Source organism: Hipposideros armiger, unplaced genomic scaffold (assembly GCF_001890085.2).
Source record: "Hipposideros armiger isolate ML-2016 unplaced genomic scaffold, ASM189008v1 scaffold_282, whole genome shotgun sequence".
Classification (NCBI taxonomy): Eukaryota; Metazoa; Chordata; class Mammalia; order Chiroptera; family Hipposideridae; genus Hipposideros; species Hipposideros armiger.
In genome coordinates this window covers 1,948,158-1,972,433 of record NW_017731632.1, presented here as the reverse complement: position 1 = coordinate 1,972,433, position 24,276 = coordinate 1,948,158, and the positions used below count along the sequence as shown (strand labels likewise).

General features: G+C 59.4%; 1 protein-coding gene across 1 annotated transcript in view; it reads right to left on the bottom strand.

The window, feature by feature from the left end:
* Positions 1-7,022: 7,022 nt before the first annotated feature.
* GAK (cyclin G associated kinase) overlaps positions 7,023-24,276 on the bottom strand; it is a 55,304-nt gene continuing 38,050 nt past the window's right edge. Inside the window, exons 19-28 of the mRNA XM_019657998.1 lie at positions 19,068-19,261; positions 18,065-18,211; positions 17,421-17,891; positions 16,862-17,035; positions 16,163-16,273; positions 14,876-14,992; positions 9,501-9,725; positions 8,796-8,944; positions 7,729-7,905; positions 7,023-7,556 (exon numbers count right to left, since the gene is read on the bottom strand). Of these exons, the coding sequence (XP_019513543.1) occupies positions 7,455-7,556; positions 7,729-7,905; positions 8,796-8,944; positions 9,501-9,725; positions 14,876-14,992; positions 16,163-16,273; positions 16,862-17,035; positions 17,421-17,891; positions 18,065-18,211; positions 19,068-19,261 (1,867 nt within the window). The 3' untranslated portion in view covers positions 7,023-7,454. The remainder of the gene's footprint in view (positions 7,557-7,728; positions 7,906-8,795; positions 8,945-9,500; positions 9,726-14,875; positions 14,993-16,162; positions 16,274-16,861; positions 17,036-17,420; positions 17,892-18,064; positions 18,212-19,067; positions 19,262-24,276) is intronic.

Here is a 24,276-nt window from a genome sequence, read left to right as displayed (position 1 = left end):
CCGGGGGTCCCGGGACGAAGCCCTCCGAGCCAGTGCGCGTGACCCTGGCCCGCTCCGCAGTTCAGAATCCCAGACACGGTGGCCCCCAAACCGCGCTCCTCTGTGCGGACCCGGGGGCCGCCCTCTCCCGGGCGGGGTCCTGCGCGCCCCTCCCGCCGGGAGGGAACCTCGTGAGCGCCTGCGAGACCGACACACGCGCAGCCCCCCTGGGAAAAGTCCTTTTCTCTTCGGGCCGGCGCGGGGAGCGCCTGGGGCTGCGGGGAGCTCCTCCCGGACTCGCACGTGAAGGGGTTCCCCGACCGGCGAGCGACCCTAAGCCCGACCCCGACCCCGCTGCTCTCGGGCCTCCGCGCACCTCTGGGCGGGAGACGGAGGCCCCCCCCCACCACCGCCCGACTCTTGAAAACACACCCGCCCCCTGGCGGAGAGAGACCGGCGGACCCGCCCGGACCTATTTTCCTGTGTGACTGTCGCAGAGAGAGAGAGAGAGAGGGAAACTGACCCCACCCCGCGGACTGTCCGCGGCCCACGGCTGGCAGGGGGCGTGAAGGTCACGCCGAACAGACCGCTCCGCCCCCGCGGTCCCCGCAGCCCCGCCCCCTCCCTGGGGCCTCCGCGACTGCCTCTGCGGCGGAAGCTGCACTGCGGGGACCGCGGGGTCGCTGCAAGGTCAGCAGCTGGACCTCCTATCTGCCGCCCCTCCCGGGGGTTGGCCAACGCGGCTTTGCGGTCCCTGCACGCGGCTCGGCTGGGTCCAGGTCTCTCAGAGCCACCAGGGCGGGCTGCCTGGTCGGTGGGTGGACACCCCTGGTGGCCACTGCATTCACTTGTCACCGCCCCCGCAGGGCTGAGTCACTGACTCGCTGGGCCTGGGGTGGGAGGGATGGATCTTGGAGCTGCCCCTGCCCCTGACCTCATCCCTGGGGAGACCACTCCTGCTCCTCTCCCCTCCTCTCAGCCTGAGCTCATGCCCGCCTGTGTCCCCCAATCTGCTTGGCACCTCTGCTCCCAGGTCCCACTCTTGCTGACCATCTCCAGACCCAACTGTGGCCAGTGGCCTGGAAGGGGCCCTAAGCAGCCAAGGAATGAGGGATGGGAGGAAGGGCAGGGGGCTGCCACGGCTCCCTAGGAGGGGTGCTCCTGGGAAGGCCCCCTGTTCCAGGACACAGAGCGGTGGGCTGCAGGGGTCCCAGGGCCTGTCCATTCCTCCTGCGGACAGATTCTGTTACCTAGACCTGGGCCAGGGGGTGCAACGTGGGGGCTGCCCAGAAGGGTAGTCCTGGAGACAGTACAGAGGACTCACTCACTCCAGGGCTGCAGGGAGCTCCTGGTGCTGATCCACCCTGGCTGAGCCCTGAGAACAGGAGAAGCACGTTTTTGTTTCATTCTTCACGAGAGGTGGGTCAGAGCCTCACGCCTTGTGCAGGTCTGGGGACAAGTGTTCTGTGGAGGGGTCACCTGCTTCCAGGCCCCTCCCCGGGGCCTCTGAGACTGCCTCTGCGGCAGAAGCTGCACTGTGGGGACAGCGGGGTCGCTGAGGATCTTGAGAGTCTGTCCTGAGCCCCAGCTCATGATGTGGTCAGCGCGGCCTTTCTGGTGCCCTCAGAGCCCAGGAGCGGGTACACGGAGGAGAGAGGTGGGTCCAGGAAAGGGAGAGTCACTTCTCGCTGGAGCCCTGTCCCTTCGCACCTGCCCCAGGTGACCTGGGGGTGACCCACAGCTAACATGCTGATGGCAGCCCAACAGAGGACCCCAGAGCAGGCTCCATGACCAACGATCCTAGCTGCCCTCGAGAGTCACCTGCAGGGGGACGCCCCACTGACCTTAGGGCGGCCATACTGGGCAGGCGTGGCCCGCACAGTGTCAGGGGAGAGCAAGCCCCGCTGAGTCCAGAGCCCCGGTCTGGCCGAGCTGCACACATACCCAAGCCAGGGGCCCATGTGGCCAGGGATAGGCTTGGGCGTGGACGACAGGGCCTCTGCCACCGGACCCTCCAGGTCTCGTAGTCTCCCTCTCCCTGTGGGGTCACCACCTCTCTGCCTCTGTCGTTGCCCCTCTTACACTCACCACACACAGTTCTCACTTCTGCCCACACCCTGAGACCTTCCCAGGGGGGGATAGACAAGGTTGGTGACAACCTTGGGTCAGAGTGACTGGTGCTCTGGGAGAGGGAGGCCAGGCAGCTACGGGGCATGAGCAGGGCTGGTGGGCGGTGCCAGCTCCGGGCAGGAGGCAAGGATGCGGAGTGCCCAGGAGCAGGTCTGCCCTGGTGCCTGGCTGCCGCGGGGCCGCGGGGCCACACCCCGCTGGGACTCCTGTCCCTGCGAGCATCCTGGTGAACAGTCCCCAGACCTGCAGGAGCAGCAGAGAGCCGTGGGAACCAGCGGGAAACTTGTTAACAGCCGAGAAAGGCTGAGCCGAGGGTGGAGCGGTCGGCAGGCGGAAGCACCTGGTTGTGGCCACTGTCCAGAATGGTGGTGGGCGCAGGGGAGGCGGACAGTGGTGAGACAGGGAGGAAAATGGCCAGGGAGCCGGAGTGAAGAGGAGGGTGTCCCATCAAGATGTCAGGGTCTGGGGCTCAGCCAAGCCTGGCTGTGGGACCCTGGCCCGCTCAGCGTCCTGCACGCTCTTCAAAGCACTGCCCTCCAGAAATCCGCCAGGCGCCCCAACCCACAGCGGGGCTGTGCTAAAAGAGGCATGGAGCTGGGTTTGAGGTCCCTGCCGTCCAGTCGCCACTCCAGATGGCAGACAGAGGTGGTGGCCACTCTGCTCCAGCCCCCACCCGCTTCTCTGGAAGCCGCGTCTGGGCACCCCTCTGCTCTGTCCCAGGAGGCCTAGCTGGCACCTGCTGTCGGTCTGTCTCTGATGCTCCTGTGCCCCAGAGCACCCCTAAGACAGCTTTCAGGGCTGTTCTTCAGTCTTGGCGTGGGGACTTGGAGGAGGGGGCACAGGCTCCAGGGGACAGGCTCGCCCAGAAACTACAAATGCAAACTTAATCATTCAGCAAGCTGAGTAATTCTGTCCCAGCACCCCCACGGGCTTCCTGCTGGATTTTGTTATTAGAAGGTAACAACGTGTGAAAAGCACCCCTTCCCGGCCCCCAGTGTCCTGCAGGTGTCCAGCTCTCCCTCAGACCCTTCCTGGTCTGGGCGTGCGCTGAGATGTCCGGTGCCCAGTCAGGCTCACGTGCACAGTGCACTGTCTGCCCCACTGTCCGTTTCCACCGAGGCCCCAGGCTGCTGCTTAAGATCCAGACACGAGGAGCCGGTCCAGGATCTGGGCTCAGAGCACAGTGATGCCTCCCACCCCTCTGCCCACCCCTGCTCCTCTCCCCACTCACGCCCCTGCTCTGCCCCAGACCCCACAGGAGAGACCCACGCCCCTCCCTGCTCCGGCACACACCTCCACTCCCTGGCCTCCTGGCTGTGGGCCAGCCCCCACCGCCAGCCTCTTGTCAGTGCCCAGTTCTGTCACACACAGCACAGGGGCCGCCGGGAGGGCAGTGTCAGAGCAGAGGTGCCACTTTCAGAGATGCTCACAGAGGGGCCGGGGCAGCCATGAGGCCCTGTCTGTGCTTGAGGGGAAGGGAGCAGAGTCCACAGGGGCCTGAAAACAGCTCAGCGTCTCTGGCTGCCTGGGGCGGGGTGGGGTGAGGAGGGGCGGGCAAGGGGCTCCGTCATGAACGGAGGGGTGGGGACGATGGGGGAGGCTGTGCTCCCGCCAGTGCCCCCCTCAATGTTCGGCTGCACCCAGGTGTGCCTACCTTTCATATCAGGGTCTCCTCAGCCGCCAGCGAGGCAGACCCTGAAAGGAGCAGCATCCAGTCTGAGCAAATGCCCTGGGGCATCTCTAAGTCTTGGGGGGGGTCATCTGGTCACATCTGCTGGAGTTTGGTGATGACCCAAACTGATGCCTACCCAGGGGCCCTGGGCCCGACTGTCTCTCCGACGGGTGGTAACTAATTGCTGTGTGACCCCCCACAGGGGAGCTCTCTGAGCTGCAGATGGGATGTGGGTGGCCCTGCCAGGGGTCAGGTCCACCTTCACCCCAACCCCTTGGTTACTCTACACTCCCTCCACCCAGAGGCCACCTCCACCCTCCAAGGACCTGCCTCGTCCTCCCTCGAGGCCAGTCTCAGCCCCAGGACACAAGATGGCCATCTGAGCATGAGGCACGAGTGAGTCTGGACAGAGGCGGGCTGGTGGGGGGCCTTCTGCGCACTGCAGGGGAGACACACGCTCAGCTGGGCTGGGCTGGGTCTGCCTGCCCCCTGGGTCTTGACCATCTTCCGGCCATGCTTATGTCCAGGGGGTGTGGCAGCCCCGGGGCTGGGAACTCGTTCCAGGAGACAATGACACAGCCGCTGGCAGCTAGTGCCACAGAGACTCGCAAACGAGTGAAGTGACAGAGACCAGAGGCTTTGTTAGTGGGTGTCCAAGCCAGGCCTCAGGGGACATCTGGGCTTCAGGCTGAATGACCCAATGCCACCTACATGAGTCCTGGGGAACCTGGATGAGCAGCGACCCACGCCACGGGCAGAGGTGGGAACAGGCAAGTCCCGACTCCAGCGTGGGGCTGGGTCCAGGCGTGCCCCCAGGTGGGGCACACAGCCGTGGAGATGCCCATGGCCCCACACTGCCTTGGGTGCCAGGTGGACACCTGCATTTTGTGACTTCTTCACCTGCTACAGGGGAGGATATTGCGGCCAAGAGAAGTGAGACCTCCACCCAATCTCACACCACTGGCCCTAAAGTGAGGACGTCTGAGCAGACAGGCTCGGGGCGCTGGGTCCTGGGCAGGTCAGACTCATGCACACCTAGGTCCATAGGTGGGAACCTGGAGGGCCGGGGCTCCCCCTTCCCAGGAGGATGAAGCCATGAAAAGCCTCGACTTCATCCAGGAGTAGGAGGTAATTTTAGGAATTATGTCATAATTGCAGTATTGATGCAGAAATATGAAAACGATAAAAGTGAAAGGTGTCCCAAACCACAGGAAGCAGGCACCACCCCTAGAGAGGAAGCCCGACAACTATTGACTAAAGCCGTCAGCCTCAGCGCCTGGGGTGGAGGTGGGAGGACAGTGGCCTTCCCAGCCGGTGCCTCCCAGGCCTGGCTGGGCCAGGAGACTGGGGTGGACCACAGCGGGGCTGCACCTACCACCGCGGCCACGTGGAATAAGCAACAGGGGGTCTGCCTTGAGCCAGGTCAGGCCATGGACCGTCAAGACCGGGCCGACAGGATGGCATGGCAGCCTTGAGGCCCACCCTGGGCCTGGCGTCCTGGTCCACAGCCTGCCCAGGTCCTGGCCGGGGGTCTGGAATCACCCACTTCCCTTCCCCAGGCACCAGAGGTCCAGTCCTCCTACCCTCCTACCTGTCCTAGGGCCTGGGTCTGGGAAGATGACCCAACACAGGCGCTGCCCCAACCCCAGGCGGCCAGTGGATGCACCCCGGTCAGGTGCCTTCCATGAGAAGCAGGACGCTCCTCCTGTGGCCCCTCAGCTGAGCCCAGATGCTCTAGACCTGGAACCTGTGTCTCTGCAGCGAGGACCAGTGCTGGGCGGGAACCGCTCCCCCAAGGCCATGGCGATTTGGCTGCACCTGTCCCCTTAGAGCTGGGGCAGGGGCCGGCCAGTCTGTGGCCCCCTGGTCACTCCCTGGCCTCAAGGGTTCCCTGGAGTGGACACACCTGGTTCTTGGTGCAGCTCAAGCACGAGGTCCTGGCTTGTAGGGTAAGAACCACGCTGGGCCAGGCCAGATGGAAACGCTGGACGGTCACCCCAGCAGCGGCAGGGGTGGCATGGGGCACACAGAGGCCTGTGGGCAGGCAGGGCTTCCACAGGCCCTGAGCAGGTGAGGGGTGGCCATGCCCGCCTGGCCAGCAGCTTCAATGGGAAACCTGCACTGACCTGCACTGGTTCCATAGCTCGTTCATTAAAATAAAAGCTACAAATAGCAGCAGGTGGTAACCACGGTGGGCCTCGTCCTCTACATTAGTCATGGCCACCAGCAGATTCTCCTTCCTGCCCCAGCAGCAGCCCCAACCGGACCCATGGCTCACCCCAGCAAGGACGCCTGCTCTCCCGCCTCCTAGTCAGACCCAGGGCAGGGTGGCGGTCCCGGGTGAGGCCCCACTTGCACAAGACCTCTGCGGGTGCAGAAGCCACAGGGTCTTGGGCCCTCAGGGCAGAAGGCAGAGCAGAGCTTCTCTGAGCCTCCCAGACGTAGGCCCTATGCCCGTCTCCCACCCACTCATCACCCAGGACAAGCCCGAAATCACCCAAATGCCACGTGGCACCATATCTGTCAAGTCATTCATGTTTTGGGTGAAGACATGGCTTCTCTAAGGCCTGCAGTGCTGCCCTGGACTGAGGGAGGGTTGCGGCCATGACGCCCGGCCCCACCTTCCCAAAGTCCTGGAGAGGCCGCGTCTGCAGGGCCGGGGCAGTGCCGAGCCAGGCGGCCAGGACCGGGATGAGCTCTTGGGCCCTGTGGACACACAGACCCATAGGATGCTCGGAGAGTCACTTCTGACCAACAGAGTCGCGGCCATTGCTGCCATGTACTGAAGCGTGTTGTCCCTTAAAACTGCAGTGACTGCACTTGTGCAGCCTCACGGCCACATCTCTGCCCACAAGACCGAGCAGCTGGCACTCTAAGAAAGTACTTTTTGTCGCAAATTCCCTAACTCTCCCCAAAGGCTCCACACCCATTGTGCTCCGAGGAGGGGAATCCAGCAGACAGAGGGCGGTCCAGTCCCACCGGGGCGGCGACCACGGGGAGGCCTGTGCCCACGGGGAGGGCTGAGCCCCAGACTCCGAACCACAGCTGGTTCCTTCATCCTGCCCACCTGCTGCATGTGACCGCCCAGGCCGCCCTGGGGGCCCCGCCCAGGAGGCTCCCGCAGGTAGTGACAAGGAGCCGGATTCTGCAACACGTGCAGTCCCTGTGCTGCGTCTTCGAGGTCCGAGCCAAGATCAGCCAGAGAACAGCAGGACCGTGGCTATTCAGCACGGACACAGTGTCATCAGAAAATAGTTTAATTCTGTACAGGCGGCCGCCAGACTGGGTATACACTGGGGGACACGGACGTTCACGACAGGGTCAGGAGAGGACAGCTGGGCAGCGCGCACTACCCTGAGGGGACACGCTCTCGGGGGGACGGCCACTGAACAAAATAAATCACAGACTATGACGATTGTAGGAGGGGCGTGAATCAATACTTTCCTTTGGGAAAAAGAAAGAAAAACCAAGAGGCTTCGGAATGCTTTCTCTCCTCGTGCCCACGGGGACGGCGACAAGGGCTGGACCGTGTCTGCTCCAGGTCCACCGAGGGCGGGGCGCGGCCACCGGTGCAGCCGAGTCAGCCCACGCTGCACGGCCTCCAGGCGGCTCTTGGCTGAGCCCAGCAGCTTCCGGCTCTGTGAGCTGCACGCGAAGCGGCGACCACGCGGGCTCAATAGAGAGGACGGGCGCCCTGGCTCTCGAACTCGGCCCAGGCGTCGCTCAGCTCCATGAAGATCATCCTGGCCTGCTGCTCGTAGGGCTGCCCCACCGCCTGTGGGTCGTGGGACCAGCAGTGAGCAGGGCCTCGCCTGGCCCCCAACCCCTGGGGTGCTTGTCCAGGGGGACAGCCCTCCCGCTCCGGTCCAGCGCTCACCTTGTCTGGGTGGACAGCCCACCCCGCCCACCTCGCTCCACCCCGCCCACCCCGCTCCGCTGGCGCTCACCTTGTCCGGGTGGACCACCAGCACGGCCCTGCGGTACTGCTTCTTCACTTGCCCAGGCGTCACCAGGTCGGCCATGCCCACGGGCGTCCAGCGGCTCTCGCCGTCCCACAGCACGGTGTGGAGCGTGGACAGCAGGGCGCGGATGTTCCTCTCCTTGCCCTCGGTCCAGTCCAGGAGCTGCCAGACACACGGGTGCTGCAGAGCGGGCTCCTGGCCGCAGCCCCTCCCGCCGTGCAGCCAGCCCGGCCGGTGGAGCAGGCTCCCGCCATGACACGCGAGGCCAGGCCCACCGTCCCAATCTATGCGATGACCCCACCCAGGGCAGTCACTGTCACTCCCCGGGCCTAGCTGGACACCACACAGGCCCACACAGCACACGGGACCTGGTGACCCCTCTCAGTGCGGATTCACAGACGACCCACCACTGTGGCCTCGCCCTGTTTGTCCTGGAGCCCCAGTACCCAGTGGGGACAAGGCCGGGCTCCTGGGTGACTTATTAGGTGCTCCCCAAGGCCACGGCGCCCACTGCAGCCTGCAGGCCCACATCCCCACCGACCCCACGATGAGGACACCCTGACCCCTCAGTGACGCTGAGGCTCACAGCCAGAGTGCCCGGCTGGCAGGCGTCCCGTCACCCCGTGTCCCGAGCTGCTCTTCTGGGAGCACTTTTCCCTGACCAGGGCTACGTCTGGTTAGAGCTTCAGAGGAGAGAGGCACTTAGTAACAAAACGAGAAGGTAACGGCCTCGTGTCATCAGCCACACGGTGACACCACCACGCAGACGTTGCTGAGGTGGGACCGTGTGAGTCTGCTCCAAACCTCTCGGAAAGGCAGTAAGCTTCAGTGGAGGGAGTCAAAGCCCCTCCTGCGTGTGAGGCACCTGGGGCGGCTGCTGCTCGAGGGGCGGGGCCAGGCACACCCACCACAGTGGACACCCCACTGCCTGCAGACCCTCAGCGACCCCCGGACCCCGCAGGGCCTCATGGGCCATGCCGTCCGCTCCACCGTGTCTTCCCAGACACTCCTGAGGTTGGATAGGTGGCCGGGGACCCCTGCCCGCTTGGCACCTTCAGCTTGAGTGGGTCCGTGTCCCTCGCCTGGTCCTGCCGCCTCATCTCGGCGATGGTCCTTGGCCCCTTCCTGTCGGCCTTGGAGGAGAAGCCTTGATTGCAGAGCAGGTCCTCAAAGTCGGTCTCAGACACCCGCGGCTTTTGCACTGCAGGAGAGGCTCTGCTGAGACACTCGTGCCCCGGACACAGTGCCATCGTGACGCCTCAAAAGCCAACAAGCCCAGGGTGCCCCATTTATTAAAAACAGGCCTGCCTGCCGTCACAGCCCACCCAGCTCCTTTACGACTGTGTTTCTCGCCCAACGACCCTTTGGGAATGAAGGACGGCTGAGAAAAGTGGAAAACATCCAAAAGGGGTCTCTGGGCCCACACGTTCCTGAGTGCGGGGCCGTCTGTCACCTCCTGGGGTCAACATGGGGTGGGCCACCCCATGCCCGACACCACAGCCAGGCCAGGGATGACTATCCAGCTGCCCAAGGAGGCCGAGTAGGTTCCTGGACAGTGCTGGCCTGGGGACAAAAGGGACGCCCATGTCACCAATCTAAACCATTTCCTCTGTCCCAAAGTGGCTCCTGTGGGTGAAAGAGCTCTGGGTCTCACTTAATACTCTTTCCCTGGGCTGGGCTGTGAGTTGGAGAAAACAAACCAAGACGCCAGGATGTCAACCTTGAGAAAACCGCACAGGCACAGGGGAAGGACTTACCAAAGCTGGGGACACGGACACCCCTCTCCTCTCGGCCACCGATCACACTGAAGTTCGTGGCATAGCTCGGCCTTGGCTGAGCACCGGCTCTGAGGGGTGGCTTGGCCTGGGAGGGCCGTGGAGTGCCTTGGGCTGTGGGCCGACTTGTCTGCCAGGAGCCAGTGCCCTTGGGTGGGGGGGCCGCTTTGGGACCAAAGCCCCCAGGAGCAAATCCAGCAGGTGAGCCTGGGGAGACAGTCACAGCAGGTGAGTGTCAATGACATGTGACAGCCACCTAGTCCCGTGAAGGCACTATGGATGGAGGTATCCTGGGGACACACATGCTGGGAAACACACACTTGTAAAATGAACATTCACGGTCAGACGCCAGGATGGGACAGCCGTCGAGATGGCCCCCACAGCCGGACTGTCCGCAGCGGCTGGGGGACAGTGGGGACGATCGTGGGATGAGTGCGGGGAACCACCTTCCCACTCACTCTCAAAATGCAGGGCAGGTTCTTTCACTTTCTATTTTGAAACAAACACATAGGAGGCTGTGGGCTGCATGTGGACAGGTGTGTGCATGTACACGTGTGTGTGCAGCTCTGGGCCGCTTTTCCTTGTGTGCAGATCTGTGCAAGCACCTGATCAAGGCACCTGGTTGTTCTTCATCTGTGACTCACTTTAAGAATGTTTTAGAGGGCCGGCCGAGTGGCATGTCGGTTAAGAGCTGGCTTGGGACGCCAAAGGGCCCCGGTTCAGATCCCACATGAGAGCCAGTGACGCTGCACCCTCTACAGCTAAGATGGTGAACAACAGCTCGACCTGGAGCTGGGCTGCCCTGAGTCGCCAGCATCGGGCTGCCGTGAGCTACCGTGAGTGGCTGGGCAGCCAGTGTGAGCGGCCAGCAGCCGCTGTGAGCAGCTGTCCAATGGCCTGTGATCGATCCACCTCAGCCGGGAAGAGCGCAATGATAATACCAACATGAGCCAGTGAAGCAACGTCCTCTACAACTAGACTGAAGAACAAAAGGACAGCAACTTGTCTGTCCCTCTTCCCCGATTCCCCAACGCTATTCCCCTCCAATTTTCCAATAAAATCTTTTAAAAAAAGAATATTCTAGAAATGGAATCAGATAGCAGACAGCCTTTGCAACCAGCTCTTTTCACGCAGGAGCCCCCTCTTGGTGGGAGGCAGCGTGGCTCGCTGCGTCACTGACCAGGGTGGGGCGGTCACAGACGAAGCTGCGGTGAGCACGCATGTACTTGGCACGTGCCCACATGTCCCTCTTGGGATAAATGGCAGCTGCATATTTACTTCTGTAAGAAACTGACCACTGTGCCCAGAGCAGCAGTGGCTTTTTGCATCCCCTCCAGCCATGTGAGAAACTCAGTTTCTCCACGTGCTTGTTAGCAGATACTGTTGGCACTTTTGCTGTCACTGTCCCAAGCGGAGTGATGGCCAATTGAGGTTTCCCTGGCACCTTTTCAGCTCGCTAGCCTTCTGCATGGCCCCTGCACTGGGGTGTGTCTTCACTGTTCGCCATTTTCCAATCACTCAGCTCTTTGGTTTACACTGCACAGAGACCCTCCAATGGCGCCGGTGACGCCAACAGCACAGTAATGCTGCCCAGGGGCCGGGGAAGCTTGACTGTCGTTCACGCCCGTCAGCCTGTGGGACAACAGGTTTCCTAATAAGTCCTTTTGCTTTGAGTCGCAGAACCGATGGACGACGTTAAATGAGAGCTGACTATACTTACATATCCTAGATGTGAGTTCTGTCAAATATGTGGTTTGGAAATATTTCTTCCTGATCAATAAGCTTGTCTTTCCATCCTTTTGACACTTTTAAGCAGATTTAGTTTCGATAAAGTCCAATTTATCAGTTTTTTTCTGTTATGGATCATGACACCAGCCCTAGGTCCCAAAGATTTTCTCTTGTTTCCTTCTAACGGCTTCATAGTTCTGCATTTTACATTTAAATCTACAGCCAATTCTGTTACCTGAAGTGTGAGGTACAGAGCTCAGGACAAGGTTACGTGGTTGCCTACAGGACGATTGTTCCAGCACCAACTGCAAATGGCGTTTGCATCTGTTGACAGGCCGAGCTTACTCGCATGGGTCTACCTCCGGCCCTCTACCCACTTCAGCTGGTTTACGTTGTCTGTCCTTCTGCCAACACCACGTGCTCTTGAGTCCAGCAGCTACAGAGCGAGCCCAGGGCCAGGCAGTGATTCCTCCACGTTATTCTTCCATCTCAAAAACTTCAGGCATTCTCATTCTTCTGACTTTACAAATAAATTTTATAATACGCTTGTCTGTGTCTACAGAAACCCTTACTGAGATCTGGCAGGAACTGCACTAAACCTACGCATCTGGGAAGACCTGGCATCTTTCCTGTGGGGTCTCTCCACTTGCTCCATCAGGTTTGGTCCCAGGGTTCCACAACACAAGTCCTGTGCGCGTCTCCTCTTTCCTGGCGACCTTTGAACGGTGCTGTTTATCATGTGGAATTCCCGGGGCCAGTAAACACTCAGCTCTGCTGTCTGCTGGCCTTGTATCTAGGCCGAATGAACTCGCCCCCTGGATCTGAAAGGTTTTTGGAGCTCTCTGGAGACCTGCCACACAGACAAGCATGTCACCTACGGCAGGAACAGTGTAACCCTTCTCTTTCCTTTCCTGCCTAAATGTGCGACCTGGGCCTGGTGGTGAGCAGGGGTGGGGGTGAGCGCTCCTGCCTGGACCCTGCTCTCGGGGGAGTACAGCCTTGCACACTAAGTGAGGTCGGCCGCAGGGTTTTAGATGCTCGTTATCTAGGAGATCGAGTCCCCTTGTTGCCAGTTTGTTGAGTGTGCTTATCATAAGCCAGTGCTGGGCCTCACCAAATGCCTTTTCCACACTGTCCGTGCAGTCACATGCCTCTCCCTCCTTGGCCAGCTGATGAGGCAGACTCTGTCAGCTGGTTCTGGAACGCTGGGCCCGCCCTGCACTCCTGGAGTGGACCCTGCTCGTTTGGGTGTGTGGCTCTTTTACATCCTGATGTTCTGCTTGCAGAGACTGTGTTGTGTGTTGAGGACTTGCATCTATGCAGACGACGAATACTGACTGCCCTGTAGCTTTCTTTTTTTGTACTGTCTCTGTCTGGTTTTGGTATCAAGATAATTACAGCTTCATGAGATCAACTGGAGCTCCCAATTCCTGGAAGACATTGTGCGGGACTGGTATGAGCGCTTTAAATGTTTGGTAAAATTCTCCAATGAAACCACCTGGGGTTGGAGATTTCCTTCCGGGGAGGTTTCTAACTATCAGTTCATTTCCTTTACAGTTAGAACCAGTTAGATGTCCGCCTTCGCACGGGCTGAGACTGGGTGCTGAGGTTTGGAGGACGCTGTCCTCCGGCCGCACACGTGCCACGCTCATGGGCCGTGCTCGTGCATTCCCTTTCTACTGTTTAAAGTGATGTCGCTCCACATGGCATTTCTGATACTGGCAACTTGTCTTCCTTTAAAAAACTTGTTTTGCTACAGTTTAGTCGATTTCATCCATCTTTCCAACAAACCAGCATTTTGTTTAACTAATTTTCTTTATTGTTTTTGTTTTCTATTTCAATGATTCCACTGGCTCTCCATTATTTCCTTCCTTCCGTCTGCTCACTTTGCTTTTCTTCTGAGACACCTTGAGTGCAGGCTCACAATGCTGATGAGACGGTTCACCTCACCTCTCCTATTTATTTTTTTAGCTGAGCCATCCTGCCACCTGTTGGCAGCTCAGCGGCAGCTCAGCTCGGGCCGGGACTCGAATCGCTGTTGCTCAGAGCTCACACTCTTGAGCGAGCTCTTAACCAACTGAGCCCCTCGGCCGGCCCCATCTTTCCTAAAGGAACGTTTCATGCTACACATCCTCTCAGCACGGCATTAGCCGTGCATGCCGGTCTCGCCATTTCCATTTCATCCTCATTCAGGTCACCGTGTTACCTCCTTCGAGACTTCCTGGTAACCTGTGTTATTCAGACGTGTGCGCTGTTCAAGCGTTTGAGGATTTTTCAGTTATCTTGTGTTGCTGACTTCCATGCAGTCAGAGCACAAGGATGGTCTGCATGTCCTCAGTCCTAAATTCGCTGAGGGACAGGACACGGGCTTCCTTGGTGGAGGTTCCCCAGGTGTGTGAGGGTGAGTGTATGGTCCCCGGCTGGTGCCAGGTCCCATGAGGGCTGACACATTCGCTCCCCAGTCAGCCCATGGTGCCAGCAGCTTGTCCCTCGCTTGCTGACTCTCCGTCGTTGTTCCTCCACTTGGTTAGAGGGATGGTTCATGTCTCTAATTAGAATCTGAATTTGTCTATTTCTCCTTTCAGTTCCATTAGCTTTATTCAGAATTCTGTTTTCCCAGGGATGTGACAGAGGGTCTCGGATCACAGTGCAGACCTGAGGGCGGGTTCCATCCTGAGAACGGGCGACCGGATCCCAAGAAGTCCTTCCCTCCCACTGGCTGTGAGGCCGACAGTGCAGGCAGCACCCAGGAGGCTCTGGGTGGCCCTAGAGCGCTCAGACAGCCTAAGACAGAGGCCAAGCAGGGGCAGAGCTCCAAGCACAAAACCAAGCTTCCCCGAGACACTGCAACCTGGAATACCAGAAAACTACTTTCAAAAAGGGCTATTCAAGAATGAACACCTCTCAGGACTGAAAAGACGGTAGCAGGAGCCCTGACAACACGGGGATGTGGGGGTGGAGTGGTGGGAATCAGAGACACAGCAGAGAGCTCTCCCAGCACCAAGGAACAGCAGCTTCCAACCCAGGGCTTGCCAGGCGCCAGTGCGGGGGCTACAGGGAGTGGCCACCACACTCCAGCAGGAGGGGACACCGCCCAAGGGCCAGACGGATCATCCCTGACAGCAAGCGTTCCAAGGAGACATAATTTCCAACCTGGAATTCCAACGCACCCGAATGCCAAGGGATGAGACACACTCTCAGGTGTCTCATGGTGTCTCAACACTTTGTTCCCCACACGTTTCTGGAGGAGCTGCAGGGACCCCAGGGACGTGTCCCCAGGGCATCGGATCAGCTCCAGGAGATTCCACGCCAACAGAGGCAAGCATGACACTCGGTCTCCCATGCAGACCCCGCTCCCCAGACGGCCCTACACGACGGCGATGCCCATGACGGCCAGGCCCCGGCACCGGGCTAACAAGTGCTCGTGTTAGCTTGGTTAAGAAGCCCCTGCAGTGCGAGCAGACAGGCTGTTCCTGGTGTCGCTGTGCTCTGGGCCTCGGTGGGTGGAGGTGGAGGCCCCGTGCAGGGCATCTGAGTCTGACGGGGGAGCAGGGCCCGAGGACAGACACATGGGACCCTCCTACGAGCAGGCCTGGCACTCTACACACCCGACATGTCCTGCACGGTACCTTGGAGGCTGGAACTGAGGTCGCCGAGGTCTGCAAACGGGTCCAGGCTCTGAGATTTGGTCTGACTGGCTGAGGGGCCAGGAGGGGCCGGCTGGCCTCCAGAAGAGAAGAAGGGGCCTGGAGAAGGGCAGAGGGAGTTAGAGTGAGCGCCATGAAGTAGGGCACAGCCTCTGCTCGGCCCCCTTATGCTCAAGACCGCACGCAGCCGTGTCAGCACCACACAGCTGAGACACCCGAGGGCCTGTGTCCTCGGGGCCCGGCTCCATTGCCCCCACGCTGGTCCCCATGGAAGGCACCCAGACAGTGTCACAGGCCTCAGAGACCGTGTCCTTCAGGGGCTCCCTGGGATTGGACGTGTGAGTGTGCTTCCCAATAGTCTCCGTAACAGTGTCAGTTTGGGAACGTTCTAAGTACAAAATACTGAAATACCTGAGTAAGTTATGGTACAGCCACTTGATGGAATACTATAGTTATTACAAATGAGGGCTATTCATATGTGAAGAGGACTTACCAATTAACAGGCAAAAGATGACGTTCTTATGCAAAAAAATGATTAAAGAACACGAAATACTCGTAGTTCTCAAAAGAAATACAAGTAACCAAAAACACACAAAATAATAGTGAACCTCATTTGTGCAATGTTAAAATAAGTGACAAATTAAAAAGCGCAAATTAAAGTAAGTCACGGCCTATCAAATTGGCAAACAAGTCTTTCCGACTGTGGTGAGAAGCCGAGGCTAGGAATTGCTGCGGGCAAAAAAGTTAATAAAAAGTACCTAGGAGGCGACACATGCCACAGGTGTCAACGTGGTCGCCTCTGACAGAAACTCACTAGTGAACAGTCACGGACGCACAGAAAGGCGAACATGTCCACTGGAGGGAAGTCCTCAAGGGTGGGGCCTGGCCTCGAGACACCCACCACGGCACAGCCCCCCGCCACCCGCAGGCTCCCAAGGGTCCTTCACAAGGCACAGCACCCACAGGACACAAGAAAATGCTACGAAACGCTATGGGTTCGAGTGACGGCAGTAAGCAGTGTGTGAGGCATGAAACTGTTGTCCACACAGGCATACCATAGGAGGTGAGGCAGGGACCTGTGCGGACGGCGCTGAGCACACACTGCCGCCCGTGGGCACCAACCCGTGTGGGCACTATGTCCCGCCAGTAAGCCCGTCCTTCGCTCCTTTTCTGGGAGGGAGTTGTGGTTAGGTCACGGTGAGACCGAGAAAGCCACCAGACACAGCGGGCACTCTGCAGGGAACCAGCCTCCAGGGGGCAGGAGCGTACCTTCTGGGGCCGGTGTGGGGGCTGGCGCCTCCGCCCAGGTGTCCCATCCTCCCAGCAGGTCTGGGTGGCTGGCCGACGCAGGCATCTTGCTGGACTCTGCCAGTACATCCCCTGAAGAGAGCACCAGTTCACTGTGTCCCCTGGTGGGGGCGGGCCGTGGCCTTCACATGGCCTCCTGGGAGCCCCGTGGGCTGGCTCGGCCACAAGCCCCATCTCTACACCCCCAAGTGAGCAGGAGGCCCAGCAATGGCTGTGTCTGCCACAGGCCGGGGACTAGGTGGCTCATGGGTGCAGTGGGCCCGAGATGGGGCTGTGCTCACATGCCGGTGGGGCCACCTCTGGCTCGCAGGGAGCCGTGCTGGGTCTGGGCTCGGCCAACAACGACCAGCGTCCCTCCTCACCGGCTGAGGACGCATCACAGAGACACTGAACTGACCAGTGGATGCGGGGTCAGCAACTGGACAAGCTTCCAGGGCAATGCTGCACCTGCTTATCTGGAAGGGTCTTCAAAAACCTCCACTCCCCATGGTTTGCCACACACTCACCCGCGGCCGCACACCAGCACCCCCAGAACCTGCCTCCCTCCCCAAAATCGAATGGAGCATGCAGGGTGGACACCAGCCACTGTGTCCCCTGCCCGGGAGGGAGGAGCTGCAGCCACAATTGGTCAGCCCCGGGCCCAGGGCAGGGACCACTCACCCAGTTGTAGGAAGTCTGTACTGCAGGTCGGGGGTGGGGCGCTGTGTGTGGAGGGGAAGGACGCAGACTGGGCAGCTGGAGAATCCGAATTAAGAAATTCGCCAAAGAGGTGGGGCTCGGAGCAGGGCGGGGCGTCTGGGTCACAGGTCACCAGGAGAGGGTCAAACGGGTCGGCTGTGCAGACAGGAGAAGCGAGCGGAGGTGAGGGGCTGCACAGGCACCGTGACGCCGGCACCAAGAGCGCCGGCTACACAGACAGCAGACAAGAGCCAATCCCAGACCCAGGCTGAGGCCGCAGTGTCTGCTCCAGGACATGCTGGATGACGGGCATACCCTCGCCCCATGCCCTGAACTCACGGGAAGACAGCAGCCCTTGGGTGGAGGGCTGGCAGTTTCCCGCTGTGGACACAGGAGGGGCCAAGGGACCAGCCCACATGTGGCCACCTGCTGCTGGCGGGTCCTGGGCTGTGAGGGGCAGAGCGCTGAGCCCCAGCCCCGTCATCGGCTTGCAGCTCTGCGAGGCCAGACTACTAAGCCGTGTCACGTGTTCAGCACGTACCCGCCACAGTGGGCCCTTCGCGAGGTGTGCTCCGTGCACTCGGGGGAGGGGCAGGGCTTGTGAAGAGCAGGGGGCCCTCACTGCCGAGGAGATCGCCTGGGCAGCTCTCCGGAGCAGCCTCTGGGACCCCCAGGAGAGAGCTGAGCAGGTCGGCGTTGCTGGGGGGAGCCCCCGAGGCCTGCGTGGGGGGTGCTGGTCCTGCTTCGGAGTGCAGCCCCAGGAGGTCGACGCCATCCTCAGGCAGCGTGGGCTCCTGAGGGATGGCCGTCGTGTTCCCATCAAAAAGCAACTCTTGGTCTTGTGCCCTCGCAGCCGGGCCCGGCGTGTCCTCGTCAGCCGTGTTACTGCTCTTAGCTGAGAACACTGCCGCTTCCTCGTCAGACGGCTCACTGTCACCTTCGTCCTGAGCCGGGCCGGCTGAGGTCTCCTTGATGAAGTTCCTTTCCAGGACCATCTCGGAGTCTTTCTCCTCTGAAAAGAGAAGGGCATGCTGACACGGCTGGAAGTCCAGCAGAGGGGACAGCAGGACACGCAGACAAGGCGGGGCACCAGGCCTGCGTGCCAGGCTGGACTGCACACAAAATGCTGCTGCCACACACGTCATGGGAGGGGCTGTGAGCGCTGCTGGCCACGCCTGCACCCACCATGCCAGTCCAGGGTGTGCAGGAAGTGGTTGGTGTCTGTGCTGCTGCTCTGCGGTGACTCTGACTCCGTGGGCTCCGCATCTGGGGATCCCGTCTCGGCGTCGTACTGAGCGGTGGAGCCAGGCTGCCTGGGGAGCTCCGGCTTCCCTGTCAGGGGGAAGGGTGTCAGACCACCCTGCAGGGGGAAGGGAGGGGGTACTGGACCTCTGGGCAGGGGAGGGGAGGGGAGGAGGCTCGGACCACCCAGCCCAGGGCGCCCGTCGCCCACAGCAGCCAGCAAGATGGGCCAGGGTCAAGCCACAGGAAACCTGTGCCGGCAGCCACCCCGGGCCAGCCTGCGAAGGGAGCCCAAAGTAGGCTGAGTCACTGCCCCGGCTCACAGTGAGCACACGTGCACACCCCTGACACATGCACACACGTGCACACCACTGACACATGCACACAAGTGTGTACACAAAGACTTTTCAGGGATACTGTGCTGTCTTCACATAAGAAAATGTAAAAAGTGCGAATCGAGAGCGTGAAGGAGACGGACACGCTGCAAATGGACTGAGAAGTCCTACTGGCCAGTGTGCTTTTCATGCTACTTTTCTGTAACTGCTCTGAAGTAGGGAGACAACTGAGCTGAGTGAGGGGTCCCCAGGGAACACCAGCTCTCGTGCTGGTGGCCTCATGGTGCCCAGTCGGCCCAGAATGAAGCCTCGACTGCTTCTGGGTCACGCCTGAAATGGTTGCGTGTCCAGAAAAGCGACGCTCTCTGAGTCAGCCAGTGACGCGACCCTGACCCTCCCCACCCCCTGCACTGGCGGGTCCCAGCCCCGCCTGTCACACCTGTGGGCCCACCTTGGACAGCAGGCACTCCAGTTCCTACACAGGGGCCGCGATGTGTGACGGGGCCCTGAGCAACCCTGCGCCCCCGCACAGCCTGACCCTGAACCGTTCGTTTCTCAGTGACACATCAGAGCCGGCATCTGCCAGCATCTTCGGAAAACACGGATCTTACCGAACTTGGACAGAATGTCTTGCTGCTCGTCCCGGCTGGAAAAGAGGATTTTGGGATTCAGCCCCCTCATGCTCGTGCTCTCCCAGGGTGGAGCCTCCCGGCTGGGCCTGTCTCTGGGCTCCACTTCCACCTCCAGGTTCACTTGAAACAAATCTGGGAACTTCTCCTGGATGTCACACGCGTCCAAGTCATACCTGAGTGGGGCCAGACACCAGTCAGCAGGGACTGCAACACTCTCCAGTCACCCATGCCCACCAGAAAATAAGCACAGCACAGGGCTGAGTCCTCTCCAAGCACAGGTACGGGCACCCCGCTCTGCACCTCACACTCCGGGCCTACACGGGGCGTGTGCACACCTCAGAGCAGCGCCCGCTGCCATCAGGAGCGCTGGGCCCGCCGTTGCTCGCAGACCCTCAGGCTCAGGTCAGGCCCTCTGAGACCCTCAGAATGTGTTTCCATATGAATGGGGCTATCCACCCGGACAAAACGCCCAACTATCAACAGACGCCCACAGCACAAGGACAGGCAGCCGTGTTCTCTGTGGGCCAGGAGGCAGCACCCGTCTGCCCTGCTGGGCCAGGAACGGGAATGGAAAGATTCTGGAAGGCCCTGGTCTCGGAGCGCTACCGGAGGCAGCAGCCTGGGGCCCAGGCACAGGTGGGACACAGGAGTGTCCGGGGGCCTGGCCGTGGCAACACGTCACCGAACCATCCCAGCTTCACGGCCCTGCATCTCTCCAGGAGCCGTGGTGTTTTTCGCCATCTCCCAAGGACACCCCTGACAATGTTCTCACAGACCTGCTGGTGGACCAGCTCTCCAGTGGGCAGTGGCCTGTGTTTCTGATGCCACCCCACACTGCATGCCTCTATTGCTTTAGGTATCACAGCAGTAAAAGGACAAAACAGGAAAACACAAAAAGAGCAGCAGGTTCTGGAGGCCCAACGTGTTGAGGGAGGGCCCTGTCCTCCGCCACATCCGTGTGGCACCGGCAACCCCAAATGGACCCCACCCAGTGGGCGGAGGGGCTGGGGAGAAGGGCGCACATGAGTTCAGTCTGGGTGGAGCCACCAGACTCTGATCTTACTTCTCCGGACTTGACACAACACAACCCGTCAGCGCGCACAGCCCTAGTGAGCAGATCCGGCAGCACCCACGCACTCCTGAGAGAGCACAACCACCTTTGCACAAGGGGACAAAGACAGTGGTGAGCCACACACCCTTTGCAGGCTGCGGCGTCCCATCCACTCACTCCTGGCCCAGACGCCACCACGGCCTGCCAGCCGTTCTAGGTCGGGCACCCACCATAGGACGACACAGGCGACCCCTCATGCAGGCAGGAGCAGCTAACGCGGGAACCAGAGGGCCGAGCCCAGGGCGGGCGAGGTTGGTAAGGCGGCTCCAGCAGCAAGCAGGGGCCAGGGGCCTAGACCCCTGCCCACAGGAGGGGCGGCCAGGGAGGGAGGGAGAAGCAGCGAGGCGGGGTGCACACCAAGAGCCACATGGCCTCTGGCTTAGCTCCAGGCAGCACACTGATCACCGCCCATCCCCGCCTCCCCCCCAGCTGGCCCCCAGACTGTCCGGCCGGGCCTGCCCACTCACCCAGCAGACCAGTGAGGGCACAATGAGGTCTGTGAGCAGGGTGCAGCCCTGGATTTCAGAGGGCACTGAGCCCAGGGCCCGCAGCACGCCTGACCTTTGGCTAGAAAACAAATGCTGACCTCGTCACCGATTGCAACCCTGTGCACTGAAACACGCTGGACCGTCCCTCAGTGATAGGACACCTCACTGAGGATGGACCCACTCAGGTTTATGTGACAGCGCATCCTACTGACATCGTTCCAAATTCCTGCCTCAAACTGCCATTTCAGCCACCTCTGTCCATGGAACACACACGTCCCTGCATCAGTGAGACAGAGCAACAGCCCCCTCCAAGTGCCGGGTCATCAGGAAAGTCAGGGCGTATTTTTCTGTTTTCAACACAAAAAGGCGTCACGACTTTCCCAACGACCCAATAAAACGTCCTGGAGGCACAGCAGTTGTGCACCAATGTAAGGATACACTTCAGTAAGTTTCCCAACTTGTGTAACCAGCACATTCAGGAAAAGGCCTTCTCTCCGGCCCCCAAGAGGTGCCTGTGCCTCCCAAAGGGGTGACAACCCCTTGGTGTCTACAACTACATGCGAGGCCTGAGCTGACAGATGGTCAGGTGACCTGAGACCCCTGGTTCGCAGCTGTCTGTGCACGTCGCAAACCACGGTTTGTTGTCCATCCTACTGCAGACAGTGGTTCCCTTCCACTCTGAAGCTGTGAAGAGTAAAGCCACCAGCTACAGCATGGTGCGTGCTTAACAATACCACACACACGCTGGAGGCTGAGGCTGCAGGCGTTCTCATCACAAGGACAAGAGAACCCAATCCAGGTGGCGATGGGCTTCACTGAGTGTGCTGACCGTTCTGTGACAGGCGCACACACCTAGCCATCACGTCGTACACCTGAAGCTAATGTCAGTCATGTCGGTGACAAGAATCGAGCTGCGAGGGGCCGCCTTCTGAGTGCACGCGTTTCTCTGTGGGACGCACTCGGGTACACGGCATCTGCACGTTCCGGAGTCGGCGCTGCACCAGCGCCGTCTGGGAGGTCTGAGTGCCCCACGCTCCTGCTGGCATTGCCAATGACAGTCTCTTTGCCATCAGCCATCCCCGCCAGAGCACACTGGCTTTCACGGAGACCTCCCTGATGAGTGACGACCATGAGCAGCTCTGTGTGCGCGTGACCACTGGGACTGTCCCACTTTTAATGTGCCGTCTTTCTTTTCAACGTGCAATTCTGAATAGGTGCTGGACATACGTCTCTTGTCTAAATACCTACTACAAACATCTCGTTTGCCTGAAAACATCTCTAATTGACTTCCATTTTCGGAGGACAATTTCACTGCAGATAAAAGCCCATGTTGGCAACTTTTTTCTGTCGGCACATTTAGATGTCCTCCAGTGACGCCTGGCTTCTGTCGTTTCAGTTAAAAGGCAGTGGTCAGTCTTGTTCTGAAGTTTCCCTCCCTCTCACATGAGGGGGCTTTGAAGTTTTTATCTTTGGTTTTCAGCAACTTAACTATAATGTACTTAGGTATGGAATTCTTTCTTTTTTTTAAGATTTTATTGGGGAGTTGGGGGAGGGGAACAGCGTTGGGGAATCGGGGAAGGGGAAACAGACAAGTTGCTGTCCTTTTGTTCTTCAGTCTAGTTGTGGAGGACGTCGCTTCACTGGCCCATGTTGGTATTATCATTGTGCTCTTCCTGGGTGAGGCATATCGGTTGCTGGCCACTGGACGGCCACTCACAGCGGCTCATGGCAGCTCATGCCGGCTGCCAGCTGGCAGCTCACGCCGGCTGCCAGCTGCTCACGATAGCTTTACGGTAGCCCAGCTCCAGGTTGAGCTGTTGTTCACCATCTTAGCTGTAGAGGGCAGTGTCACTGGCCCTCATGTGGGATCCGAACCGGGGCCCTGCTGCTCAGAGCTGGCATCCCAAGCCAGCTCTTAACCAATGTGCCACTCAGACGGCCCTCTTTTCTTCTTTTATAAAAATCTTTTTATAAAAAACTTTTTATAAAAAGAGCTTTTCAGTCTCTGGTTTGATGTCTTTCATTAGTTTAAAAATTTTAGCCAGTAATTTTCCAAAAATTCCTTCTGTTCTAGTTTTTTTTCTCCTAGGACCCCAAAAGAAGTATGCAGATCTTGTCACAGTACCCCAAAACTCTTACAATCCTTCTGTCACTTTTTCTCTGGGCGGCAGCCTGAAGGCATTTTCTTCCGGTTCACCATTTCTATGTCCTGCTGTGTCTACTCTGCTGTAGACACGTGGCCTGATCCTCAGTGCAGCTGTGACTGTGCTCAGTCCCAGAACTCCCACCTGCCTTCTTTACAGCCCAGGTCGCTGGCAAAATTCCCTACCTCCCCACTCTCCTGATTCCGTTGTTGGAAGTCTGGCATCTGACTCACCAGAGGGCCTTCACCTACTTTTTGCTCTTGGGTCTTCATTTGGTCTTTGAAAACCAATGTTTTTAAAGGATGCCTGCATTGTGGTTAAAAACTATCAAAGCTCTGGGGCTATCTTCCTCCAAAGGAGGAAAAATAACCCAAAAATGTTAAAGTGGTGACATTTCTTGTCCTTGTAGTGTCTTTTTCATACTGGTGCTTTACAACTTTTTAAGTGCCAATACGGAAAGGCCACTGCAACGGCAAGGCAGTGAAAACATTTAAAAGAGTAATAACATACGAAAACGAGACGTGCGCCCTTGGTCTCCTGACCCTGAGACCGAGGGCAGCAGATACCACGTGCAGGCCCCACGTGACACTTCACCTGCACAAGGGCACCACGCCCGCCAGGGCCCTGAGTTGGGCCCGGTACCCCGTTTGCCGAGAGGACACAGAGGAGAGCAGAGCGCTACCCTGGGCGCTGTGGGCACCGCCTCTAGAGCCATCCATGTGCTTTCCCCAGGAACACACTTGTGCGCGTGTCTCGCAGTGTGTGCATGGGTGTGCATGAGGCACACGAGCTGAAACAAAGGCGCTGAGGGCGCTCTGCCTTAGCCAGTCCAGCGATGAGCCCCAGCGTCGCCACGTAAAACGCATGCTGACCGATACCTGCCGCTTACAGAGGGCCAGGGGTGTGTCGCTGGGCCTCTCGCTAGCACCTGTTGTTTTAACCAGCTAATGTGCCTGAAAAGGACAATAAACCAGAACGAGCTGGATGCAACCAGAACTGTTCCTCAGTCATAGTAATTCCCACATCTGTCTCTAAAGCACGCTGTGAGCTCCACTGAGTCACCACCACCCACCTCTCAGCCCAACAGAGCTCTCTGCACACAGTAGGTGCTCCATTAAAGTGCTGCAGGCAGTGAGTGCCTGCTCACTGGCCCTGCCACCTCAGCGTGAGTGGACAAGCTCTAACAGGAAGTGCACAGCTGTCCCGAGGCAGCGAGGCATATGGTGGGAGCCACCACAGTCCAACCGAGGGCGACTTGGACTCCGAGCATCCTCAGTTCTGGGACAACCCAGGACTGAAGTCCAACCTGGCAAATTGGCCATGTGAAAACCTGCTACTGTCAACTGTACTGTTTCATGGGGCACACTCTGCCCCTCCCAGGGGTGACACTGGTGGGTACCTGTGCACTCCTCCCATCCTGGCCCCTCCCACGGGTGACACTGGTG